This window comes from Catharus ustulatus, chromosome 39, assembly GCF_009819885.2.
Source record: "Catharus ustulatus isolate bCatUst1 chromosome 39, bCatUst1.pri.v2, whole genome shotgun sequence".
Lineage (NCBI taxonomy): Eukaryota > Metazoa > Chordata > Aves > Passeriformes > Turdidae > Catharus > Catharus ustulatus.
Window position 1 is genome coordinate 28081 of NC_046259.1, and position 27854 is coordinate 55934.

Below are 27854 nucleotides of genomic sequence, written 5' to 3' on the forward strand. Positions count from 1 at the left end.
TCAGGGGTGGATCTGGGACCCCCCCCCAATTCAGGGGAGGATCTGGGACCCCCCCCCAATTCAGGGGTGGATCCGGGACCCCTCCCCAATTCAGGGGAGGATCTGGGACCCCTCCCCAATTCAGGGGTGGATCTGGGACCCCTCCCCAATTTACGGGGGCTCAGAGCGGGACCCCCCCCAATTCAGGGGCGGAGCTGGGACCCCCCCCCCAATTCAGGGGAGGATCTGGGACCCCCCCCCAATTCAGGGGGTGGATCTGGGACCCCTCCCCAATTCAGGGATAGATCTGGGACCCCTCCCCAATTTACGGGGGCTCAGAGGGGGACCCCCCCCCAATTCAGGGGCGGATCTGGGACCCCTCCCCAATTCAGGGGTGGATCCGGGACCCCTCCCCAATTCAGGGGAGGATCTGGGACCCCCCCCGCGCCCCCTTCCCACGGGCGGGGGGCCTGCGGGGGGGGAGGGGGCGGAGTGGGGAGGGGGCTCCGTGGTGGGGGAGGGGTCTCGGCCTCGTCCCCCGAGCTCGCCCCCCCCCCATCCGTCACCTCCAGCTCCGAGTCCGACCCCTCCCCCACCCCCCCCGCCGCCCCTCCCCCCCCGGCGTGGGGAGGGGGGCGCGGGGGGAGGGGGCGGCAGGAAAAAAGGGGGGGGGGGTACAGCGCGGCGGGGGGGGGAGGGGGCGGCAGCTTGGCGGGGGGGGCGTGGGGAGGGGGGCGGCAGCGGCAGCGCCCCCGGCAGGTACGACCCCCACCCCCAGGGGTACTCGGGCAGGGGGGGGCCGCCCGAAGCCCCCCGCCCCCAAAAGCGCCGGAGCCTTGGAGAACCCGGAGAGGCCTGGAAATGGGGAGGGGGCGTCAGGGGGGGGGGTTCAGGGGGGCGGGGGGCGTCACAAAGGGTTCGGGGCCGGTTTGGGGGTCCCGTCCCGGCGCCCCCTCCCCATTTTAGGGGTCCCATTCCCGGTGCCCCCTCCCCAATTTCGGAGGTCTCATCCCGGTCCCCCTCCCCATTTCGGGGGTCCCATCCCGGTGCCCCCTCCCCATTTTGGGGTCCGGTTTGGGGGTCCCATCCCCATTTTGGGGTCCCATCCCGGTGCCCCCTCCCCAATTTGGGGGTCCCATCCCTGTACTCCCCCTCCCCATTTTGGGGGTCCCCATCCCAGTGCCCCCTCCCCAATTTCGGGGGTCCCATCCCGGTGCCCCCTCCCCATTTTGGGGGTCCCATCCCTGTACTCCCCCTCCCCATTTTGGGGGTCCCATTTCGGTGCCCCCTCCCCATTTTGGGGTCCCCTCCCCCTCCCCATTTCGGGGGTCCCGTCCGGGGGTCGCCCCCCCATTTTGCGGGTCCCATCCCGGTGCCCCCTCCCCAATTTCGGGGTCCCATCCCTGTACTCCCCCTCCCCATTTTGGGGGTCCCGTCCCAATGCCCCCTCCCCATTTTGGGGTTTGGTTTGGGGGTCCCATCCCCATTTCGGGGGTCTCATCCCGGTGCCCCCCCCCCCATCCCGGTGTCCCCTCCCCCTCCCCATTTCGGGGGTCCCGTCCCGGTGCCCCCTCCCCAATTTTGAAGTCCCATTTCCGGTGCCCCCTCCCCATTTTGGGGGTCCCATCCCGATGTCCTCCCCCCGTCCCGGTGCCCCCCCCCCATTTTGGGGTCCCCTCCCCCTCCCCATTTTGGGGGTCCCATCCCCGGTCCCCCTCCCCATTTTGGGGTCCCATTTCCGGTGCCCCCTCCCCATTTGGGGGTCCCGTCCCGGTGCCCCCTCCCCATTTTGGGGGTCCCATCTCGGTCCCCTCCCCCTCCCCATTTTGGGGGTCCCGTCCCCCTCCCCATTTTGGGGGTCCCATCCCGGTGCCCCCTCCCCATTTTGGAGTCCCATTTCCGGTTCCCCCTCCCCATTTTGGGGGTCCCATCCCGATGTCCCCCTCCCCATTTTGGGGTCCGTTTTGGGGGTCCCCTCCCCAATTTTGGGGGTCCCATCCCGGTACTCCCCCTCCCCATTTTGGGGGTCCCATCCCCATTTCGGGGGTCCCGTCCCGGTGCCCCCTCCCCATTTTGGGGGTCCCATCCCGGTTTTCCCCCCCCATCCCGGTGTCCCCGCCCCCTCCCCATTTCGGGGGTCCCATCCTGGTGCCCCCTCCCCATTCGGGGGTCCCGTCCGGGGGCCGCCCCCCCTCACCCGAGCCCAGGAACGGCACCGCCGCCTCCAGCCGCAGCTTCTCGGGGGTCTCGGGGGGGCGCTCGAAGAGGGGGGGGCGCCCGGGGGGGTCGGCGGGGCGGGGGGCGCAGAACAGAGACTGCAGCGTCTGGGGGGGGGGGGCGGCGGAATTTGGGGAGGGGGGCCGCGGGAGACCCTCGCTGTGCTCCCACGGGGGCGGCTCCGGGCGCAGACCCCTCCCCAAATTCCCCCGTATCTCACTCAGAGCCCCCCGGTACCTCCCCAATTCCCCCCCGGTTCCTCGGGGCGGCTCTGAGCGGAGACCCCTCCCCAAATTCCCCCCCGGCTCCTCGGGGCGGCTCTGAGTGGAGACCCCTCCCCAAATTCCCCCCCCAGTTCCTCGGGGCGGCTCTGAGTGCAGACCCCTCCCCAAATTCCCCCCCCAGTTCCTCAGGGCGGCTCTGAGCGCAGACCCCTCCCCAAATTCCCCCCCCGGTACCTCGGGGCGGCTCTGAGTGGAGACCCCTCCCCAAATTCCCCCCGCGTCTCTCTCAGAGACCCCCGGTTCCTCCCCAAATTCCCCCCCCCGGTTCCTCGGAGCGGCTCTGAGCGGAGACCCCTCCCCAAATCCCCCCCGTACCTCCCTCAGAACCCCCCCCAGCCCCCCCAGCCCCCCCACCGAAGCCCCCTCCCCTCTTTCCGGCCCCGCCGTACCTCGGGGGTGACGGGGGCGCACTCGGGGCCGGGGGTGGGGGCGGGGCAGGGCGCGGGGGTCAGCAGGAGCGGAGCCCCCCCCCCCAATTCCAGCAGCGGGTAATTCACCAGCACCACCTTGCTGAAGTTGAACTTGTAGGTGAATCGCTTCCCCTTGGTCTTGTGCAGGATCCGCTTGTTGTAGTAATACCTGGGGAGGGGGCGCGGCCTGGCTGGGACCCCCCCGAGCCCCCCCGAGCCCCCCCAGAACCGCCCCAGTCCAGCCCAGTCCAGCCCAGTCCGGCCCAGTGTCCGCGGTGCCGATCCCAGCGCCGGGAGACCCCGCGGGACCCCCCAAACCCCCCCAAACCCCCCCAGAACCTTCCGGGGGTCCCGAGATGGGGGGCTGGGGTCTGCCGTGTGTCCCCAGTGTCCCCAGTGTCCCCAGTGTCCGGTGTCCCCAATGTCCAGTGTCCCCAGGTGTGATCCTGCCCATCCCAGGTGTGTCCCAGCTGTCCCCAGGTGTGTCCAGGTGTGTCCCAGGTGTGTCCAGGTGTGTTCAGGTGTGTTCCTATCTCTCCCAGCTGTCCCCAGGTGTTCCCAGCTGTCCCCAGGTGTCCCCAGGTGTCCCAGGTGTGTCCCCAGGTGTATCCAGGTACCCCCAGGTGTCCCCAGGTGTCCCCAGGTGTGTCCCAGGTGTGTCCCAGCTCCCCCCAGCTGTCCCCAGGTGTATCCAGGTGTGTCCCTGCCTGCCCAGGTGTGCCCAGGTGTGTCCCAGCCGTACCTGAGGGCGCGGCTGAGCTTGTCGTAGTTCATGTGGGGCTTGCACTTGCGCACCCCCCAGAGCCCCCCAGGTGTGTCCAGGTGTATCCAGGTGTGTCCCAGGTATCCCAGGTGTGTTCCTATCCCTCCCAGGTGTGCCCAGGTGTCCCCAGGTGTGTCCCGTACCTGAGGGCGTGGCTGAGCTTGTCGTAGTTCATGTGGGGTTTGCACTTGCGCACCCCCCAGAGCCCCCCAGGTGTGCCCAGGTGTGTCCCAGCCCCCCCAGGTGTGTTCCTATCTCTCCCAGGTGTATCCAGGTGTGTCCCCAGGTATCCCCAGGTATCCCAGGTGTGCCCAGGTGTGCCCAGGTGTGTCCCGTACCTGAGGGCGCGGCTGAGCTTGTCGTAGTTCATGTGGGGCTTGCACTTGCGCACCCCCCAGAGCCCCCCAGGTGTGTCCAGGTGTGTCTGTGTGAGCCCAGGTATCCCAGCTGTATCCCAGGTGTATCCAGGTGTGCCCAGGTGTGTCCCAGGTGTATCCCAGGTGTCCCCAGCTGTTCCCAGGTGTCCCCAGCTGTTCCCAGGTGTCCCCAGGTGTGTCCCAGGTGTGTCCTGTACCTGAGGGCGCGGCTGAGCTTGTCGTAGTTCATGTGGGGCTTGCACTTGCGCACCCCCCAGAGCCCCCCAGGTATCCCCAGGTGTCCCCAGGTGTGCCCAGGTGTGCCCAGGTGTGTCCCAGCCGTACCTGAGGGCGCGGCTGAGCTTGTCGTAGTTCATGTGGGGCTTGCACTTGCGCACCCCCCAGAGCCCCCCAGGTGTGCCCAGGTGTGTCCCAGCCCCCCAGGTGTGTCCCAGGTGTGCCCAGGTGTCCCCAGGTATCCCCAGGTGTCCCAGCCCCCCCCAGGTGTCCCCAGCTGTCCCCAGGTGTGTCCCTGCCTGCCCAGGTGTGTCCCAGCCGTACCTGAGGGCGCGGCTGAGCTTGTCGTAGTTCATGTGGGGCTTGCACTTGCGCACCCCCCAGAGCCCCCCAGGTGTGTCCAGGTGTGTCCCCAGGTGTCCCCAGGTGTGTCCCAGTCCCCTCCAGGTATGTCCCAGGTATCTCAGGTGTGTTCCTATGCCCCCAGCTGTGCCCAGCTGTCCCCAGGTGTGTGCCCAGGTGTGTCCCTGTACCTGAGGGCGCGGCTGAGCTTGTCGTAGTTCATGTGGGGCTTGCACTTGCGCACCCCCCAGAGCCCCCCAGGTGTGTCCAGGTGTGCCCAGGTGTGTTCCTATCCCTCCCAGGTGTGTCCCAGCCCCCCAGGTGTGTCTGTGTGAGCCCAGGTATCCCAGGTGTGTCCCAGGTGTGCCCAGGTGTGTCCCAGCCGTACCTGAGGGCGCGGCTGAGCTTGTCGTAGTTCATGTGGGGCTTGCACTTGCGCACCCCCCAGAGCCCCCCAGGTGTGTCCCAGGTGTGTCCCAGGTGTGTCCCAGCCCCGCCAGGTGTATCCAGGTGTATCCAGGTGTGTCTGTGTGAGCCCAGGTATCCCCAGGTGTCCCCAGGTGTGTCCCAGCCGTACCTGAGGGCGCGGCTGAGCTTGTCGTAGTTCATGTGGGGCTTGCACTTGCGCACCCCCCAGAGCCCCCCAGGTGTGTCCAGGTGTGTTTCTATCCCTCCCAGGTGTGTCCCAGCCCCCCCAGGTGTCCCCAGGTGTCCCCAGCTGTCCCCAGGTATCCCAGGTGTGCCCAGGTGTCACAGGTGTGTTTCTATCCCTCCCAGCTGTGTCCCCAGGTGTGCCCAGGTGTGTCCCCAGGTGTGCCCAGGTGTGTCCCAGCCGTACCTGAGGGCGCGGCTGAGCTTGTCGTAGTTCATGTGGGGCTTGCACTTGCGCACCCCCCAGAGCCGCGCCACCTCGTCGGGGTCCTTGATGACGAACTCGCCGTAGTCGCCCTGCCAGGCGATGACCTCGCGGTACTGCTCCTGCCGCAGCAGCTCCAGGATGAAGTGCCAGAGCTGGATCTGCCGCGAGCCGGGGCTGGACTCGGCCTTGTACGCCCACTCGGGGAACGCGAACCCTGCGTGACGTCATCGGTGTGACATCATCAGTGTGACATCATCATCATCATCAGTGATATATCATCCCTGTTATAGCACTGTGACGTCATCACCGAACTGGGGCTGGACTCGGCCTTGTACGCCCACTCGGGGAACGCGAACCCTGTGTGACGTCATCAGTGATGTCATCAGTGTGACATCATCATCATCATCATTGATAAATCATCGCTGTTATAGCACTGTGACATCATCGCTGTGACATCACCACTGAGCCGGGGCTGGACTCGGCCTTGTACGCCCACTCGGGGAACGCGAACCCAGCTGTCCCCACCTGTCCCCACCTGTCCCCAGGTGTGTCCTCCCATGTCCTCAGGTGTACCCAGGTGTGTCCCAGGTCTTTCCCACCTGTCCCCACCTGTCCCAGGTGTGTCCCACCTGTCCCCAGCTGTTCTCCAGCTGTTCCCCATCTGTCCCCAGGTGTGTCCCCCCGCGTCCTCAGGTGTATCCAGGTGTGTCCCCAGGTCTGTCCCACCTGTCCCCACCTGTCCCCAGCTGTCCCCACCTGTCCCCACCTGTCCCCAGGTGTGCCCCACCTGTCCCAGGTGTGTCCCAGTTGTTCCCCAGGTGTACCCAGGTCTGTCCCCATCTGTCCCCAGGTGTGTCCCCCCCGTCCCCAGGTGTACCCAGGTGTGTCCCCAGGTGTGTCCCACCTGTCCCCAGGTGTGTCCCCCCCCCCCCGGGGTACCTGGGGTCCAGAGCGCCGGCACGGGCGCGGTGAGGAGCAGGTCGGACACGCAGGTGCAGTCCATGGCGGGGGGGGGTCACACCTGCGGAGTTCGGGGGGTTCGGGGTGAATTCGGGGGGATTTGGGGTGAATTGGGGGGAATTTGGGGTGAATTTGGGGGGGATTTGGGGGGATTTGGGGGGGTTCGGGGTGAATTTGGGGGGATTTGGGGGGATTTGGGGGGAATTTGGGGGGGATTTGGGGATTTGGGGGGGATTTGGGGATTTGGGGTGAATTTGGGGGGAATTGGGGGGAATTTGGGGGGGGTTTGGGGTGAATTGGGGGGGATTTGGGGATTTGGGGTGAATTGGGGGGGATTTGGGGGGATTTGGGGGGAATTTGGGGTAAATTAGGGGTGAATTTGGGGGGAATTTGAGGGCATGGGAGGAAATTTGGGGGGGAGGGTGAAGATTTTGGGGTGCAGGGCAATTCTGGGGGCGAATTTTGGGGGATTTTGGGGCACGGGGCAGTTTTAGGGGCGGATTTTGGGGCACAGGGCAGTTTTAGGAGCGGATTTTGGGGCACAGGGCAGTTTTAGGGGCGGATTTTGGGGCACAGGGGCAGTTCTGGGGGCGGATTTTGGGGCACAGGGCAGTTTTAGGGGCGGATTTTAGGGGCGGATTTTGGGGCACAGGGCAGTTTTAGGGGCGGATTTTAGGGGCGGATTTTGGGGCACAGGGCAGCTTTAGGGGCGGATTTTGGGGGATTTTGGGGCAGGGGGCGGATTTTAGGGGCGGATTTTGGGGGATTTTGGGGCACAGAGCAGCTTTAGGGGCAGTTTTAGGAGCGGATTTTGGGGCACGGGGCAGTTTTAGGGGCGGATTTTGGGGGATTTTGCGGGATTTTGGGGCACAGGGCAGCTTTAGGGGTGAATTTCAGGAAATTTTGGGGCACAGGGCAGTTTTAGGGGCGGATTTTGGGGCACAGGGCAGTTTTAGGGGCGGATTTTGGGGCACAGGGCAGTTTTAGGGGCGGATTTGGGGGGATTTTGGGGCACAGGGCAGTTTTAGGGGCGGATTTTGGGGATTTTGGGGCACAGGGCAGTTTTAGGGGCGGGTTTAGGGGCAGAGGGCAGTTTTAGGGGCGGATTTTGGGGGCGGATTTTGCGGGATTTTGGGGCACAGGGCAGTTTTAGGGGCAGTTTTAGGGGCGGATTTTGGGGGATTTTGGGGCACAGGGCAGTTTTAGGGGCGGATTTTGGGGCACAGGGCAGTTTTAGGGGCGGATTTTGGGGCACAGGGCAGTTTCAGGGGCGGATTTTGGGGGATTTTGGGGGGATTTTGGGGCACAGGGCAGTTTTAGGGGCGGATTTTGGGGCACGGGGCAGTTTTAGGGGTGAATTTCAGGAAATTTTGGGGCACAGCGCAGCTTTAGGGGCAGATTCCGGACCACGGCCGCCGCTCCCCTCCCCCTCCCCCCTCCCCCTCCCCCTCCCGCCCCTCCCCCGGTGCCCCCCGGCAGCGGCGCCGGTTCCTCGTTATTTGGGATTTCGGGATTCGCCGCTTTTCAAGTGGGTTTGGGGTTTTTTATTTTTTTTTTCCATCGCGCGGCGTTAACGACCCGCGCTGGGAATTGGGGCCGGCGGCGACCGGCGGGCACGGGGAGCCCCTATGGGCACGGAGAGACCCTATAGACACGGAGAGAGCCCTTAAACACACAGAGACCCCTTAAAAATACACACAGAGAGACCCTATAGACACAGAAATCCCTCAAAAACACACAGAGATCCCTTAAAAATACACACAGGGACCCTATAGACACCGAGAGACCCTTTAAACACACAGAGACCCCTTAAAAATACACACAGAGAGACCCTATGGGCACGGAGAGACCCTATGGGCACGGAGAGACCCTATAGACACAGAAATCCCTTAAAAATAAACACAGAGACCCCTTAAACATACAGAGAGACCCTATAGACACGGAGAGACCCTATAGACACAGAAATCCCTCAAAAACACACAGAGACCCCTTAAAAATACACACAGAGACCCTATGGGCACGGAGAGACCCTATGGGCACGGAGAGACCCTATAGACACCGAGAGAGCCCTTAAACACACAGAGACCCCTTAAAAATACACAGAGACCCTATAGAGACACAGAGACCCTATGGGCACGGAGAGACCCTATAGACACAGAAATCCCTTAAAAATAAACACAGAGACCCCTTAAATACACACAGAGAGACCCTATAGACAGAGAGACCCGATGGGCACGGAGAGACCCCTAAAACACACTGAGAGAGACCCTATAGACACCGAGATCCCTTAAAAACACACAGAGACCCCTTAAAAATACACACAGAGACCCTATAGAGACACAGAGACCCTATGGGCACGGGGAGACCCTATAGACACTGAGAGACCCCTTAAAAACACACAGAGAGACCCTATGGGCACGGAGAGACCCTATAGACACCGAGAGAGTCCTCAAAAACACACAGAGATCCCTTAAAAATACACACGGAGACCCTATAGACACAGTGAGACCCTATAGACGGAGAGAGACCCCCTAAAACACACACGGAGAGACCCTATGGGCACGGAGAGACCCTATAGACACCGAGATCCCTTAAAAATAAACACAGAGACCCCTTAAACACACAGAGAGACCCTATAGACACACAGAGACCCTATGGGCACGGAGAGACCCTATAGACACCGAGAGAGCCCTTAAAAACACACAGAGACCCCTTAAAAATACACACAGAGAGACCCTATAGACACACAGAGACCCTATAGACACAGAGAGACCCTATAGACACAGAGAGACCCTATAGACACAGAGAGACCCTATGGGCACGGAGAGACCCTATAGACACAGAGAGACCCTATAGACACAGAGAGACCCTATAGACACAGAGAGACCCTATAGACACAGAAATCCCTCAAAAACACACAGAGACCCCTTAAAAATACACACAGAGACCCTATGGGCACGGAGAGACCCTATAGACACCGAGAGAGCCCTTAAAATACACACAGAGACTCCTTAAATACACAGAGACCCCTTAAAAATAAACACAGAGAGACCCTATAGACAGAGAGAGACCCTATGGGCACGGAGAGACCCTATGGGCACGGAGAGACCCTATAGACACCGAGAGAGCCCTTAAACACACAGAGACCCCTTAAAAATACACACAGAGAGACCCTATAGACACAGAGAGACCCTATAGACACACAGAGAGACCCTATAGACACACAGAGACCCTATAGACACACAGAGAGACCCTATAGACACACAGAGACCCTATGGGCACAGAGAGACCCCCTAAAACACACACAGAGACCCCTAAAACACACAGAGAGAGACCCTATAGATACACAGAGACCCTATAGACAGGGAGAGACCCTATAGACACCGAGAGACCCTATAGACACAGAGAGAGCCCTTAAACACACAGAGACCCCTTAAAAATACACAGAGAGACCCTATAGACAGAGAGAGACCCTATGGGCACGGAGATCCCTTAAAAACACACAGAGACCCCTTAAACACACACAGAGAGACCCTATAGGCACGGAGAGACCCTATAGACACTGAGATCCCTTAAAAAACACACAGAGAGCCCTTAAATACACACACAGAGACCCTATGGGCACGGAGAGACCCTATAGAGACACAGAGAGACCCTATAGACACCGAGAGAGCCCTTAAACACACAGAGAGACCCTATAGACACCGAGAGACCCCCTAAAACAGACACGGAGAGACCCTATGGGCACGGAGAGACCCTACAGAGGGAGAGAGACCCCTTAAAAATACACGGAGATCCCTTAAACACACAGAGACCCTATGGGCACGGAGAGACCCCTTAAATACACACGGAGAGACCCTATAGACAGAGAGAGAGACCCCTTAAACACACAGAGAGACCATATAGACACAGTGAGACCCTATAGACACAGAGAGAGCTAAAAACACACAGAGACCCCTTAAAAACACACAGAGACCCCTTAAAAATACACACAGAGAGACCCTATAGACACAGAGAGACCCTATGGGCACGGAGAGACCCTATAGACACCGAGAGACCCCCTAAAACACACACAGAGACCCCTAAAACACACAGAGAGAGACCCTATAGATACACAGAGACCCTATAGAGACACAGAGACACCCTATAGACACTGAGAGAGCCCTTAAACACACACAGAGACCCTATAGGCACGGAGAGAGACCGTATAGATGGAGAGAGACCCCTTAAATACACAGAGACCCTATGGGCACGGAGAGACCCTATAGACAGAGAGAGACCCCTTGAACACACACCGAGAGACCCTATAGAGGGAGAGAGAGCCCTTAAACACACACAGAGACCCCTAAAACACACAGAGAGAGACCCTATAGATACACAGAGACCCTATAGACACAGAGACCCCTTAAAAATACACACAGAGAGACCCTATAGACACAGATCCCCTATAAAAACACACGGAGATCCCCCCTACAGACACACAGACAGACCCTATAGACACTGAGAGAGCCCGTAAACACACAGAGACCCCTTAAAAATACACACAGAGAGACCCTATAGACACAGAGAGACCCTATGGGCACGGAGAGACCCTATAGACACCGAGATCCCTCAAAAACACACAGAGACCCCTTAAAAATACACACAGAGAGACCCTATAGACAGAGAGAGAGACCCATTAAAAATACACAGAGACCCTATGGACAGAGAGAGAGCCCTTGAAAACACACAGAGACCCTATAGACACAGATCCCCTATAAAAACACACGGAGATCCCCCTACAGACACACAGACAGACCCTATGGACACACAGAGACCCCCTAAAACACACAGAGACCCTATGGGCACGGAGAGACCCTATAGACACAGAGATCCCTCAAAAACACACAGAGACCCCTGAGAGAGACCCTATAGACAGAGAGAGACCCCTTAAAAATAAACACAGAGAGACCCTATAGAGACACAGAGACCCTATGGGCATGGAGAGACCCTATAGACACCGAGATCCCTTAAAAATACACAGAGAGACCCTATAGATGGAGAGCGACCCCTCAAAAACACACGGAGACCCTATAGACACACAGACAGACCCTATAGACACCGAGAGACCCCCTAAAACACACACGGAGAGACCCTATGGGCACGGAGAGACCCTATAGACACCGAGAGACCCCCTAAAACACACACAGAGACCCCTAAAACACACAGAGAGAGACCCTATAGACACACAGAGACCCTATGGGGACGGGGAGACCCTATAGACACAGAGAGAGACCCTATAGACACCGAGATCCCTCAAAAACACACAGAGACCCCTTAAAAATACACACAGAGACCCTATGGGCACGGAGAGACCCTATAGACACAGAAATCCCTTAAAAATAAACACAGAGACCCCTTAAAAATACACACGGAGAGACCCTATAGAGACACAGAGACCCTATAGACACACAGAGAGACCCTATGGGCACGGAGAGAGCCCTTAAAAACACAGAGACCCCTTAAAAATACACACAGAGACCCTATAGAGACACAGAGACCCTATGGGCACGGAGAGACCCTATAGACACCGAGAGACCCTATAGACACAGAAATCCCTCAAAAACACACAGAGACCCCTTAAAAATACACACAGAGAGACCCTATAGACAGAGAGAGACCCTATGGGCACGGAGAGACCCTATAGACAGAGAGAGACCCTATGGACAGAGAGAGAGCCCTTAAAAACACACAGAGACCCTATAGACACAGATCCCCTATAAAAACACACGGAGATCCCCCTACAGACACACAGACAGACCCTATAGACACCGAGAGACCCCCTAAAACACACACAGAGACCCTATGGGCACGGAGAGACCCTATAGACACAGAGAGACCCTATAGACGGAGAGAGACCCCTCAAAAACACACAGAGACCCCTTAAATACACACAGAGACCCTATGGGCACGGAGAGACCCTATAGAGGGAGAGAGAGCCCCTAAAAACACACAGAGACCTCCAAAACACACACAGACAGACCCTATGGACACAGAGAGACCCCTTAAACACACAGCGAGGCCCTATAGACACTGAGAGACCCTATGGACAGAGAGAGACCCCTAAAACATACACAGAGAGACCCTATAGACGCAGATCTCCTATAAACACACAGAAATCCCCTATGGACACAGACATCCCCTACAGGGGCACTGAGAGCCTTACGGACACACAGATCCCCTATAGACACACACCGAGATTCCCTATAGACACCCAGAAATCTCCTACAAACGCACACGGACCCCTTGAACACACAGAAATCCCCTATAGACACAGATCCCCTATAGACCCCGACCCTGCAAACACACACAGAGACCCCATAGACACCGAGACCCCCCCTATAGGCACAGACATCCCCTATAGGGGCACGGAGACCCCTTATGGACACACCGAGATCCCCTATAGACACACACCGAGATCCCCTATAGACACACAGAGATCCCCTATAGACACAGAGAGACCCCCTGAACACACCCAGATCCCCTATAGACACGGATCCCGGACCCTACAGACACAGATAAACCTCCTATAGACACACAGATCCCCTATAGACACACGGATCCCCTATAGACACACACGGATCCCCTATAGACACACGGATCCCCTATAGACACACCCAGATCCCCTATAGAGACACCCAGATCCCCTACAGACACGGATCCCCGACCCTATAGACACAGATAAATTTCCTATAGACGCACACGGACCCCCTAAACACACCGAGATCCCCTATAGACACACGGATCCCCTATAGACACGGATCCTCGACTCTACAGACACAGATAAATCTCCTATAGACGCACCGAGATCCCCTATAGACACACACGGACCCCTAAACACACCGAGATCCCCTATAGACACAGATCCCCGACCCTACAGACACAGATCCCCTATGGACACAGATCCCCTATAGACACCGAGATCCCCTATGGACACAGCGCCCCGGCCCTATAGACACAGATAAATCTCCTATAGACGCACCGAGGTCCCGTATAGACACACGGATCCCCTATAGACACGGATCCCCTATAGACACACAGAAATCCCCTATAGACACACAGATCCCCTATAGACACAGCGCCCCGGCCCTACAGACACAGATAAATCCCCTATAGACACAGATCCCCTATGGACACGGATCCCCTATAGACACAGCGCCCCGGCCCTACAGACACACGCGGACCCCCCACGGACACGGCCCTTGAACAGCGGACCCCAAACACCCCAAACACCCCCGAGAGACCCCAAAATCCCCCCCGAACTCCTCTATAGACCCCAAAATCCCCCGGAACCCCCCATACAGACCCCAAACACCCCCGAACTCCCCATGGAGACCCCAAACACCCCACAGACCCCAGAGAGACCCCAAACACCCCAAACACCCCCTAGAGAGACCCCAAAATGCCCCCCCGAACCCCCCCCCAGACCCCAAAATAACCCCCGAACCCCCATAGAGACCCCAAATCCCCCCCCGAACTCCTCTATAGACCCCAAATCCCTTTGAGCCCCCCATACAGACCCTAAACACCCCCTATAGAGACCCCAATCCCCTCCAGACCCCAAATCCCCCCACAGACCCCACAGAGACCCCAAAACCCCCCCGAACTCCTCTATAGACCCCAAACCCGCCCCACAGACCCCAAAATCCCCCCCAAATTCCTCCACAGAGACCCCAAACCCCACTGAACTCCCCTACAGACCCCGAACCCCCCATACAGACCCCAAGCACCCCCCATAGAGACCCCAAACACCCCCACAGACACCAAATCCCCCCACAGACCCCACAGAGACCCCAAAATCCCCCTGAACTCCTCTATAGACCCAAAATCCCCCTTGAACCCCCCATGCACACCCCAAACCCCCCCACAGACCCCAAACATCCCTGAACTCCCCCCACAGAGACCCCAAATCCCCCCGAACTCCCCATATAGACCCCAAAATCCCCCCCAGACCCCAAACCCACCCCGCAGACCCCCCCCAGATCCCAAACCCCCCCAGACCCAAATTCCTCCACAGACCCCAAACCCCCCAGACCCCAAATCTCCCCCCGACCCCAAATCTCCCCCAACCCCCCGCCCCCCGCCCCCTCCCCTCCCCCGCTCGATCAAAGCCGCCCCATTGATCCCCGATCGATCGCCGCGGGCCGGGGGGGTTTTGGGGGGGTCTTTGGGGGTCTTTGTGGGGTCTGTGGGGCGGGGGGGGGTCCCGGGCTCGCTGCCATCGCCGCGGGTCATGGAGCAGCGCGGGCGGTAATTGGGGAGATGAATAATTAATGAGGGGGGGAGGGGCCGTGGGAACGGGGGGGGCTGCGGAGGGGGGGGGAGGGGTCTGGGGGGGGGTTGGGGGGGATTTGGGGGGGATTTGGGGTCTGAGGGGGGGAATTTGGGGTCTGTATGGGGAGTTCGGGGGGGATTTTGGGGTCTGTGGGGTCTGGGGGGGGATTTGGGGGGGATTTGGGGTCTGAGGGGGGTTTGGGGTCTGTGTGGGGGGTTCAGTGGGGTTTGGGGGACTTCGGGGGGGTTTGGGGTCTGTGGAGGAATTTGGGGGGGATTTTGGGGTCTGAGGGGGAGCTTGGGGTCTGTATGGGGAGTTCGGGGGGGATTTTGGGGTCTGTGGGGTCTGTATGGGGAGTTCGGGGGGGATTTGGGGTCACTGTGGGGGTCTATGGGGGGGGATTTGGGATCTGTGGGGGGGTTTGGGGTCTGCGTGGGGGATTCAGTGGGGTCTGGGGTCTCTGTGGGGTCTGTGGGGGGTGTTTGGGGGGGATTTGGGGTCTGACGGGGAGCTTGGGGTCTGTAGGGGAGTTCGTGGGGGATTTGGGGGGGATTTGGGGTCTCTGTGGGGTCTGGGGGGGGATTTGGGGTCTGTGGGGTGGGTTTTGGGGTCTCTATGGGGGGTGTTTGGGGTCTGAGGGGGATTTGGGGTCTGCGTGGGGGGTTCAGTGGGGTCTGGGGTCTCTGTGGGGTCTGCGGGGGGGATTTGGGGTCGGGGGGGGGATTTGGGGAGGATGTTGGGGTCTGAGGGGGAGTTCGGGGGGGATTTTGGGGTCTCTCGGTGGTCTGGGGGGGTTGGGGTCTCTATAGGGGGTGTTTGGGGTCTGGGGGGTGTTTGGGGTGTGTATGGGGGGTTCGGGGGGATTTGGGGTCTATAGAGGAGTTCGGGGGGGATTTTGGGTCTGGGGGGGATTTGGGGGGCTCTGTGGGGCGGGTTTGGGGTCTGGGGGGGATTTGGGATTTGGGGGAGGATTTGGGATTTGGGGTCTCCAGGAGGGTTTGGGGGAGATCTGGGGGGCTCTGCGGGGCGGGTTTGGGGTCTCTGAGCTGTGCGGGCCCTGTAGCCCCTATAGCCCCCCCCATATCCCCATAACCCCCCCATATCCCCCCCCATATCCCCCCCCTATATCCCCCCTATATCCCCCCCAGCCCCCCCATCCCCGCTATCGGCCCCGCACCGAGCGGTGGCGGCTGCGGGCAGTAATTAATAACAATTAATTGATAATTAATGGATCGTCATTAACGGCGCGAACAGCGCGGGACCGGATGGGGCGGGGGGGCGCGAGCATACATAGGGGAGGGGTCCGTCTATAGGGGCTGGGTCCGTCTATAGGGTCCGTCTATAGGGGAGGGTCCGTCTATAGGGGCTGGGTCCGTCTATAGGGACAGGGTCCGTCTATAGGGCCGGGGGTCCGTCTATAGGGGCCGGAGGGGTGTCGATCCCCATCTATAGGTTTGGGGTCTCCCCACACCCCCTATAGGGCCAGGGTCTCTCTCCATCCCCTATAGAGTTTGGGGGTCTCTCCACACCCCATCTATAGGGCCGGGGGTCCGTCTATAGGGCCAGGGGTCTCCCCACACACCATCTATAGGATTTGGGGTCTCTCCCCACATCCCCTATAGGGCCAGGGTCTCTCTCCATCCCCTATAGAGTTTGGGGGTCTCTCTCCACACAGCATCTATAGGGCCGGGGTCTCCCTACACATCCCCTATAGGATTTAGGGGTCTCCCCCCACAGCCCCTATAGGGTCGGAGTCTCTCCCCCCACCCCCTCTATAGGGCCGGGGTCTCTCCCCACACCCGCTATAGGATTTAGGGTCTCTCCACACCCCATCTATAGGGCCGGGGTCTCTCTCCATCCCCTATAGAGCCGGGGGTCTCTCCCCACCCGCTATAGGGCCGGGGTCTCTCCACACCCCATCTATAGGGTCGGGGTCTCCCCACACCCGCTATAGGGCCGGGGTCTCTGCCCACACCCCCTATCGGATTTGGGGTCTCCCCACACACCATCTATAGGGCCGGGGTCTCTCCCCATACCCCCTCTATAGGGTCGGGATCTCTCCCCACCCTCTCTATAGGGCCGGGGGTCTCCCCACATCCCCTATAGAGTTTGGGGTCTCTCTCCCCACACCCCTATAGGATTTGGGGTCTCTCCCCACACCCCCTATAGGGCCGGGGGTCTCCCCACACCCCCTATAGAATTTGGGGTCTCTCTCCATCCCCTATAGGACCAGGGGTCCGTCTATAGGGCCGGGGGGGCGTCCCTCCCCATGTATAGGGTTTAGGGGTCTCCCCACACCCGCTATAGGGCCGGGGGTCTCTCTCCATCCCCTGTAGGGCCAGGGTCTCTCCCCACATCCCTATAGGGTCGGGATCTCTCCCCACCCTCTCTATAGGGTCGGGGGTCCATCTATAGGGCCGGGGTCTCTCTCCATCCCCTATAGAGTTTGGGGGTCTCTCCACACAGCATCTATAGGGCCGGGGGTCTCCCCACCCCATCTATAGGGTCGGGGGTCCGTCTATAGGGGCACGGTCCGTCTATAGGGCCGGGGTCTCTCTCCATCCCCTATAGAGTTTGGGATCTCTCCCCCCACCCCCTCTATAGGGCCAGGGTCCGTCTATAGGGCCGGGGGTCTCTCCACACCCCATCTATAGAATTTGGGGGTCTCCCCACCCCATCTATAGGGCCGGGGGTCCCTCTATAGGGCCGGGGGTCTCTCCACACCCCGTCTATAGGGCCGGGGGTCTCCCCAGGTCCCCCCTCCCCCCTCCCCCTCCTCCGGAGCCGCCGCGGCGCGGGCAGGGGGTGGGGGAGGGGCCGGGGGGGATTTGGGGGGGGGGTCGCGGATGTGGGGGAGGGGCCGGGGGGGGATTTGGGGGGGGGTCGCGGATGTGGGGGGGGGTCCCGGGGGGGTCCCGGAGCCGCCGCTTCAAAGCGGAGCCGCCGCGGGGGGATCCGGGCCGGGGGGTTCGGGGGCGGTTCGGGGGGGTTCGGGGGGGTTCGGGGGGGTCTGGGGGGGTTCGGGGGGTTCGGGGCTGTTTGCGGTTCCGGGGTCCCGGGGGGGGAATTTGGGGGGGTGGGCGGCGCTAATGAGCAATTAGCGAGTGATGAACGCGGGGGGGAATTTGGGGGGGGGTCGTGGGAAATGGGGAGCGGCGACCCCCGGCCCTGCGGACCCCAAAAAATCTCCCCGGCACCAAAAATCGCCCCAGAAATCTCCCCGACCCCCAAAACCTTCCCAAAAAATCTCCCCGGCCCTACAGACCCCATGGAGACCCCAAAATCCCCCCCAAAAAAATCCTCCCCGACCCCAAAAACCTCCCAGAAAATCTCCCCGACCCCAAAAACCGCCCCAAAAACCTCGCCGGTCCTACAGACCCCAAAAATCCTCCCCGACCCCAAAAAAAAATCCCCAAAAAACCTCCTTGGCCCTACAGACCTCAAAAAGACCCCAAAAATCTCACCGGCTCAAAAAACCTTCCCCAAAAAACCTCCTTGGCCCTACAGACCCCACAAATACCCCAGAATCCCCCCAAAACCTCTTCGACCCCAAAAACCTTCCCAAAAAAAAAACCTCCATGGCCCTACAGACCCCACGGAGACCCCAAAAACCTCCCAAAAAATCTCCCCGGTCCTACAGAGCCCACGGAGACCCTAAAATCCTCACCGGCCCCAAAAAACCTTCCCAAAAAATCTCCCCGGTCCTACAGACCCCAAAAAAAACCCCAAAAATCTCACCGGCTCAAAAAACCCTCCAAAAAACCTCCCCGATCCTACAGACCCCACGGAGACCCCAAAATCTCCCCGGCCCCAAAAAAACTTCCCCCCAAAACCTCCCAAAAAATAAAAAAGCCTTCTTGGTCCTACAGACCTCAAAAACACCCCAAAAATCCTCCCCGGCCCCGAAATCGTCCTCGACCCCAAAAACCTTCCGAAAAAAACCCTCCTTGGCCCTACAGACCCCACGAAGACCCCAAAAATCCTCCCCGGCTCAAAAAACCGCCCCAAAAAACCTTCCCAAAAAATCTCCCTGGTCCTACAGACCCCAAAAATCCTCCCCGGGCCCCCAAAAAAATCCCCAAAAAAACCTCCTTGGCCCTACAGACCCCACGGAGACCCCAAAATCCTCCCCGACCCCAAAAAACCTTCCCAAAAAACCTCCCCGGTCCTACAGACCCCAAAATCCTCACCGGCACCAAAAACCTCCCCGAAAAATCTCCCCGACCCCAAAAACCTCCCCAAAAAAACCTCCCCGGCCCCAAAAAACGCCCCGAAAAACCTTCCCAAAAATCCTCCCCGGCCCTACAGACCCCAAAAATCCTCCCCGGCCCCCAAAAAAAATCCCCAAAAAAAACTCCCCGGCCCTACAGACTCCACCGAGACCCCAAAATCCCCTCAAAAAATCTCACCGGCCCCAAAAAACCTCCCCGGTCCTACAGACCCCATGAAGACCCCAAAATCCTCACCGGCACCAAAAACCGCCCCAAAAAACCTTCCCAAAAAATCTCCCTGCTCCTACAGACCCCAAAAAGACCCCAAAAATCTCACCAGCTCAAAAAATCTTCCTAAAAACCTCCCCGACCCCAAAACATCCCCCCAGAAAAACCGCCCTGGCCCTACAGACCCCACGGAGACCCTGAAATCTCCCCGGCCCCAAAAAACCTCCCAGAAAATCTCCCCGGCCCCAAAAAACGCCCCAAAAACCTCTCCGGCCCCAAAAACCTCTCAAAAAAACCCTCCTTGGCCCTACAGACCCCAAAAAACCTCCCCGGCCCTACAGACCCCAAAAAGACCCCAAAAACCTCCCCGAAAAACCTCCCTGGCCCCAAAAACCTCCTTGGCCATACAGACCCCACAAAGACCCCAAAAATCTCCCCGGCCCCAAAAACCGCCCCAAAAACCGCCCCGACCCCAAAAACCGCCCCAAAAAACCGCCCCAAAAAAACCTCCCTGGTCCTACAGACCCCACAAAGACCCCAAAAACCTTCCCGAAAAATCTCCCCGACCCCAAAAACCGCCCCACAAAACCACCCCGGCCCTACAGACCCCACAAAAACCCCAAAACCTCCCCTGGGCCCAAAAAAACCTTCCCGAAAAATCTCCCCGACCCCAAAAACCTCCCAAAAAAAAAACCGCCCTGGCCCTACAGACCCCAAAAAGACCCCAAAAATCTCACCGGCTCAAAAAACCTCCCCGAAAACCGCCCCGGCCCCAAAAACCGCCCCAAAAAACCTCCCCAAAAATCCTCCCGGTCCTACAGACCCCATGGAGACCCCAAAATTCCCCCAAAACCTCCCCGGCCCCAAAATCTCCCCAAATCGCCCCAAAACCGCTCCGGCGGTCCCGGCGCCGCCCCGCACATCCCATCGGGGGTCCCGGGGGGGTTTTTTGGGGTTTTTTGGGGGGTTTTGGGGGTCACGGAGGCGGCTCCGAACCCCCCGGAACCCGCCCGAACCTCTCCGAACCCCTCCGGGATTTTTTTGGGGTTTTTTTGGGGGGTTTATGACATTTTGGAGGGTTTGGGGGATTTTTTAGGATTTTTTTAAATTTTTTTTGGGGTAGCGCTGGCGGCTCCGAACCCCCCGAACCTCCCCGAACCTGCCCGAACCCCCCCCGAACCCCTCCGAGATTTTTGGGGTTTTTTTGGGGGGGGGTTATGAGATTTCGGGGGGGGTTTGGGGTTTTGGGGGGTTTATGGGGTTCTGGGGATTTTTGGGATTTTTTTTCGGGTTTTTTGGGGTGGTGGTGGCGGCTCCGAACCCCCCGAACCTGCCCGAACCTTCCACGAACTCCTCCGAACCCCTCCGGCATTTTTTTGGGGTTTTTTTCGGGGGGGTTTATGGGATTTCGGGGGGGTTATGGGATTTTGGGGGGTTTATGGGGTTTTGGGGATCTTTTGATTTTTTGGGGATTTTTTTGGTTTTTTTGGGGTGGCGGTGGCGGCTCCGAACCTCCCGAACCCCTCCGAACCTGCCCGAACTCCTCCGAACCCCTCCGGGATTTTTTTGGGGTTTTTTTGGGGATGTTTATGGGATTTCGGGGGATTTATGGGGTTTTGGGGATTTGGGAATTTTTTGGGATTTTTTTGGGGATTTTTGGGGTCACGGTGGCGGCTCCGAACCTGCCCGAACCTGCCCGAACCTGCCCGAACCCCTCCGAGATTTTTGGGGTTTTTTTGGGGGGATTTATGACATTTTGGAGGGTTTTGGAGATTTTTTAGGATTTTTAAAATTTTTTTTTGGGGTGGCGCTGGTGGCTCCGAACCCCCCGAACCCCCCCGAACCTGCCCGAACCTGCCCGAACCCCTCCGAACCCCTCCGGGATTTTTTTGGGGTTTTTTTGGGGGGGCTTATGCGATTTCGGGGGGGTTTTGGGGTACTGGGGATTTTTTAGGATTTTTTTGGGATTTTTTGGGGTGGCGGTGGCGGCTCCGAACCCCCCCGAACCCCCCCGAACCTTCCCCGAACCCCTCCGAACCCCTCCGGCATTTTTCAGCGTTTTTTGGGGGGGTTTATGAGATTTCGGGGGGGTTTATGGGATTTTGGGGGGTTTTGGGGATTTTTTTTTATTTTTTGGGGGATTTTTTTGGTTTTTTTGGGGTCACGGTGGCGGCTCCGAAACCCCCCGAACCCCCCCGAACCCCTCCGGGATTTTTGAGGTTTTTTTTGGGGGGGGTTATGAGATTTTGGAGAGTTTGGGGATTTTTTAGGATTTTTAAAAATTTTTTTTGGGGTGGCGGTGGCGGCTCCGAACCCCCCCGAACCCCCCCGGGCCCACCCGAACCCCTCCGAACCCCTCCGGCATTTTTGAGCGTTTTTTGGGGGGATTTATGAGATTTTGGAGGGTTTTGGGGAATTTTTTTGGGATTTTTTTGGGTTTTTTTTGGGGTGGCGCTGGCGGCTCCGAACCCCCCCGAACCCCCCCGAACCCCCCCGAGCCCCCCCGGGGGTCCCGAAGCCCCCTCCCCTCCCCACCCCGGGGGTCCCGGGGGTCCCGCAGCCGCCGCGCTCCGGCCCCGGTTCCATTTTTCTCCATTTTTCTCCATTTTTCTCCATTTTTCCCCATTTTTCCCCATTTTTCTTCATTTTCCGCCACTTTGGGGCTGACGGCGCCGCCGGTCCCGGCTGGGCGGAACCGGGGGGGGCAAAAATGGGGAGGGGGGCAAAAAGGGGGGGGGGGGACAAGGGCGGGACCCCCCCCCGAAAAAGGGGAAATTGGGGGGGGGACACAGAGGGGGGAGACCCCCGGCCCCAATCCCGGGGACACCGAAAAATTCTGGGGGGGTTCGGGAGGGTTCGGAGGGTTCGGGAGGTTCGGGGAAGGTTCGGGGGGGTTCGGGGGGGTTCGGGAGGGTTCGGAGCCGCCACCGCCACCCCAAAAAAAACCCAAAAAAATCCCAAAACCCCAAAACCCCCCGAAATCCCATAAACCCTCCAAAAAAACCCCCAAAAATCCGGGGAGGTTCGGGGGGGTTCGGGAGGGTTCGGGGGGGTTCGGGAGGTTCGGGGGGGTTCGGGAAGGTTCGGGCAGGTTCGGAGGGTTCGGGGGGGTTCGGAGCCGCCCCCGCCACCCCAAAAAATCCCCAAAAAATCCCCAAAATCCCCAAAACCCCCCCGAAATCCCATAAACCCCCCAAAAAACCCCAAAAATCCGGGGAGCGTTCGCGGGGTTCGGGGAGGTTCGGGGGGGTTCGGGAGGTACCGGGGAAGGTTCGGGGGGCTCGGGAGGTACCGGAATGGGATCGGGGGGTTCTGGAGGTACCGGGGGGGTTCGGGGATGGTTCCGGCAGTGCCGGGGGCTGCTGACAGTACCCGAGGGGTTCGGGGCGGTACCGGGGCAGGTTCGGGCGGTACCGGGAGGGTTCGGGGATGGTTCCGGTAGTGCCGAGGGGTTCGGCTGATACCGGAGGGGTTCGGGCGGTACCGGAGCACGTTCAGGGGGTTCCGGCAGTGCCGGGGGGGTTCGGGAGGGTTCGGGGGGGTTCGGGGATGGTTCCGGAGGTACCGGGAGCTGCTGACAGTACCGGAGGGGTTCGGGGCGGTACCGGGGCAGGTTCCGGCAGTGCCGGGGGGGTTCGGGTGGTTCCGGCAGTGCCGGTGGGTTCGGGAGGTACCGGGGAAGGTTCGGGGGGTTCCGGCAGTACCGGGGGGTGTTGACAGTACCGGAGGAGTTCCGGCGGTACCGGGGCAGGTTCGGGCGGTACCGGGGCAGGTTCGGGGGGTTCGGGGGTTACCGGGGCAGGTTCCGGCAGTGCCGGGGGGTTCGGGCGGTACCGGGGCAGGTTCGGGGGTTCCGGCGGTACCGGGGCAGGTTCACGCGGTACCGGGGCAGGTTCGGGGGGTTCGGGCCGTGCCGGTACCGATCGGGCGCCATCGGAACCATCCACTGTCGTGACAGGGCGCGACTCGCGGCCGCATCGACCCCGCCGGGCGGGCACCGAACCGAACCCGCGGGGAGCCGAAACCGAACCGAACCGAACCCGCGGGGAACCGAAACCGAACCAAACCGAACCCAAACCGAACCCAACTGAACCAAACCGAACCAAACCGAACCCAAACCGAACCCAACTGAACCAAACCGAACCAAACCGAACCACAGCGAACGCAGCGCGGACCCGCACGGGAACGGAACCGGAACCGCCCGGGAACAGAACCGAGCCCGCACGGGAACAGAACCGAACCGAACCCACGGCGAACCTGCCCGGAACGGCACCGGAACCGCATGGGAACAGAACCGAGCCCGCACTGACCACACATGGGGACGGCACCGAACCGAACCCGCCCGGGAACGGAACAGAACCGAACCCCCCGTCCCGGTGGCCGCAGGGGTCGGGACAGCACGGCCAGGTGTGCCCAGGTGTGCCCAGGTGTGCCCAGGTGTGCCAGACACGTGAGTCACACAGAGCACACCCGCACAGGTGAGTCAGACACGTGTCTGACACAGAGCACACGTGTGCAGGTGAGTCAGGTGTGCCAGACACGTGAGTCACACAGAGCACACGTGCACAGGTGTACCCAGGACACGTGAACCTCAACACAGCTCACACCTGCACAGGTGAGTCAGGTGTGCAGGACACGTGTCTCACACAGAGCACACGTGTGCAGGGACACGTGAGTCACACAGATCACACCTGCACAGGTATGCAAGGACACGTGAACATCAACACAGGTCACACGTGCACAGGTGTGCCAGACACGTGTCTGACACAGAGCACACGTGCACAGGTCTGTCAGGTGTGCAAGGACATGTGAGTCACACAGAGCACACCTGTGCAGGGACACGTGAGTCACACAGAGCACACCTGCACAGGTATGCAAGGACACGTGAACCCCAACACAGAACACACCTGCACACGTGTGCAGGACACGTGTCTCACACAGAGCACATGTGTGCAGGTGTTCCAGACACATGAACCTCAACACAGATCACACGTGTGCAGGACACGTGTCTGACACAGAGCACACGTGTTCAGGGACACGTGTCACACAGAACACACCTGCCCAGGTCACACCTGCCCAGATCACACCTGTCCACGCCCCCCCCCCCCACGCGTGTGCGAACCCGGACACGGCCTGGAGCCCCCAGAGCTGCGACCCCCACCCCAAAATCCGCCCGGGACCCCCGGGGCGGGCACTGGGGACACTGGAGGGTACTGGGAGCACTGGGGACACTGGGGACACTGGGAGCACTGGGGGGCACTGGGGGCACTGGTCAGACTGGTCACTCTGGTCACACTGGTCATACTGGTCATACTGGTCATACTGGTCACTCTGGTCATACTGGTCACACTGGTCACACTGGTCACTCTGGTCACTCTGGTCATACTGGTCATACTGGTCACACCGGTCACACTGGTCACTCTGGTCACACTGGTCACACTGGTCACACTGGTCACTCTGGTCACTCTGGTCACATACTGGTCACTCTGGTCACTCTGGCCATACTGGTCACACCGGTCACTCTGGTCACTCTGGTCACTCTGGTCACTCTGGTCATACTGGTCACATACTGGTCATACTGGTCACTCTGGCCATACTGGTCACTCTGGTCACACTGGTCACACTGGGGGCACTGGTCACTCTGGTCACTCTGGTCACACCGGTCACACTGGTCATACTGGTCACTCTGGTCACTCTGGTCACACTGGTCACACTGGTCATACTGGTCACACCGGTCACACTGGTCACACTGGTCACACTGGTCACACTGGTCATACTGGTCATACTGGTCATACTGGTCACACTGGTCACACTGGTCACACCGCTCACATGGTCATACTGGTCACACTGGTCACTCTGGTCACACTGGTCACTCTGGTCACTCTGGTCACACTGGTCACATACTGGTCACATACTGGTCACATACTGGTCACACTGGTCACTCTGGTCATACTGGTCACACTGGCCATACTGGTCACACTGGTCACACTGGTCACTCTGGCCATACTGGTCACATACTGGTCATACTGGTCATACTGGTCATATACTGGTCACACCGGTCACACTGGTCACTCTGGTCACACTGGTCACACCGGTCACACTGGCCATACTGGTCACACTGGTCACTCTGGCCATACTGGTCACACTGGTCACACTGGTCACACCGGTCACACTGGTCACTCTGGTCACACTGGGGGCACTGGTCACTCTGGTCACACTGGGGGCACTGGTCACTCTGGTCACTCTGGTCACTCTGGTCACACCGGTCACTCTGGTCACTCTGGTCATACTGGCCATACTGGTCACTCTGGTCACACTGGTCACTCTGGTCACTCTGGTCACTCTGGTCACACCGGTCACATACTGGTCACTCAGGGGTCTCTCCGGGGTCTCTTTTGGGTCTGGGGTCTCTCTGGGGTCTCTCCGGGGTCTCTTTTGGGTCTGGGGTCTCTCGGGGGTCTCTCCGGGGTCTCTCCGGGGTCCCTTTTGGGTCTGGGGTCTCTCCGGGGTCTCTTTTGGGTCTGGGGTCTCTCCGGGGTCTCTCCGGGGTCCTTTTGGGTCTGGGGTCTCTCGGGGGTCTCTCCGGGGTCTCTTTTGGGTCTGGGGTCTCTCGGGGGTCTCTCGGGGGTCTCTCCGGGGTCTCTTTTGGGTCTGGGGTCTCTCCGGGGTCTCTCCGGGGTCTCTTTTGGGTCTGGGGTCTCTCGGGGGTCTCTCGGGGGTCTCTCCGGGGTCTCTTTTGGGTCTGGGGTCTCTCCGGGGTCTCTCCGGGGTCTCTTTTGGGTCTGGGGTCTCTCGGGGGTCCGTTTTGGGTCTGGGGTCTCTCCGGGGTCTCTTTTGGGTCTGGGGTCTCTCCGGGGTCTCTTTTGGGTCTGGGGTCTCTCCGGGGTCTCTTTTGGGTCTGGGGTCTCTCCAGGGTCTCTCCGGGGTCTCTTTTGGGTCTGGGGTCTCTCGGGGGTCTCTCCGGGGTCTCTTTTGGGTCTGGGGTCCCTGTGGGGTCCCTGTGGGGTCTCTTTTGGGTCTGGGGTCTCTCGGGGGTCTCTTTTGGGTCTGGGGTCCCTGTGGGGTCTCTCCGGGGTCCCTTTTGGGTCTGGGGTCTCTCGGGGGTCTCTCCGGGGTCTCTCCAGGGTCCCTTTTGGGTCTGGGGTCTCTCCGGGTTCTCTCCGGGGTCTGTTTTGGGTCTGGGGTCTCTCCGGGGTCTCTCCGGGGTCCCTTTTGGGTCTGGGGTCTCTCGGGGGTCCCTGTGGGGTCTCTCCGGGGTCCCTTTTGGGTCTGGGGTCTCTCGGGGGTCTCTCTGGGGTCTCTCCGGGGTCTCTCCGGGCTCCCTTTTGGGTCTGGGGTCTCTCGGGGTCTCTCCGGGGTCTCTTTTGGGTCTGGGGTCTCTCCGGGGTCTCTCCGGGGTCCCTTTTGGGTCTGGGGTCTCTCCGGGGTCCCTTTTGGGTCTGGGGTCTCTCCGGGGTCTCTCCGGGGTCCCTTTTGGGTCTGGGGTCTCTCGGGGGTCCCTGTGGGGTCTCTTTTGGGTCTGGGGTCTCTCCGGGGTCTCTCCGGGGTCCCTTTTGGGTCTGGGGTCTCTCGGGGGTCTCTCCGGGGTCTCTTTTGGGTCTGGGGTCTCTCGGGGGTCTCTCCGGGGTCCCTTTTGGGTCTGGGGTCTCTCCGGGGTCTCTTTTGGGTCTGGGGTCTCTCCGGGGTCTCTCGGGGGTCCCTTTTGGGTCTGGGGTCTCTCCGGGGTCCGTTTTGGGTCTGGGGTCTCTCCAGGGTCTCTCCGGGGTCTCTTTTGGGTCTGGGGTCTCTCGGGGGTCTCTCCGGGGTCCCTTTTGGGTCTGGGGTCTCTCCGGGGTCTCTCCGGGGTCCCTTTTGGGTCTGGGGTCTCTCTGGGGTCTCTCCAGGGTCTCTCCGGGGTCCCTTTTGGGTCTGGGGTCCCTGTGGGGTCTCTCCGGGGTCTCTTTTGGGTCTGGGGTCTCTCCGGGGTCTCTCGGGGGTCTCTCCGGGGTCCCTTTTGGGTCTGGGGTCTCTCGGGGGTCTCTCCGGGGTCCCTTTTGGGTCTGGGGTCTCTCGGGGGTCTGTTTTGGGTCTGGGGTCCCTCGGGGGTCTCTCCGGGGTCTCTTTTGGGTCTGGGGTCTCTCCGGGGTCTCTCCGGGGTCCCTTTTGGGTCTGGGGTCTCTCGGGCTCTCTCCGCGCGCTGATGGATTCCCGCACTTGTCTCTTAATCTCCGGCGCGATCGATTCGCTATTTCCCTTTGTTGCCAGAAACTTCGATCGGGGCCGGCAGCGGCGGGAGGGGGGGGGGTCGGGAGAAGGGGGGGGGGGGGGGGTCGGGGGGACACGCGGGGAATGTGGGGAGGGGGCGCGGGTGGGGAGGGGGCCCCGCGGGGCCGGCCCGAGCCGCAGCTGTCGGGAAAAGTTGGGAACTCACCGCGGGGCGGCCGCGCATCGGGGACGGTCCGGAGCGAGGGTCGGGGGTCCGGGGGTCCGGGGGTCCGGGGGGGGGTCCGGGGGTCGCGGACACACGAGGGGGGGTCCGGGGGGTCGGCGCGGGGGGTCGCAGACCCTCCCCAAAATCGCTTTTAGAAGGTCGGTGTCATCCGCAGCGGAAGGGGGGGAAATGGGGGGGGGGAAATGTGGGGAGGGGTCGGGGGGGGAGAGGGGGGCAGGAATTTGGGGAGGGGGTGGAAAGGGGGGCAGGAATTTGGGGAGGGG

At 60.4% G+C, this 27854-nt stretch overlaps 1 protein-coding gene across 1 annotated transcript; it reads right to left on the reverse strand.

Annotated features, from left to right (window-relative positions):
• On the reverse strand, window positions 1–27608 carry ERFL (ETS repressor factor like). The gene is made up of 7 exons (XM_033084418.2): window positions 27571–27608; window positions 6387–6468; window positions 5427–5661; window positions 2870–3059; window positions 2177–2303; window positions 752–834; window positions 1–12 (listed from the first exon to the last, which is right to left on the reverse strand). Exons 2-7 carry the CDS (start codon window positions 6448–6450, stop codon window positions 1–3), a joined length of 711 nt encoding a protein of 236 aa, XP_032940309.1. The 5' UTR covers window positions 6451–6468; window positions 27571–27608.
• Between the last annotated feature and the right edge of the window lie 246 nt (window positions 27609–27854).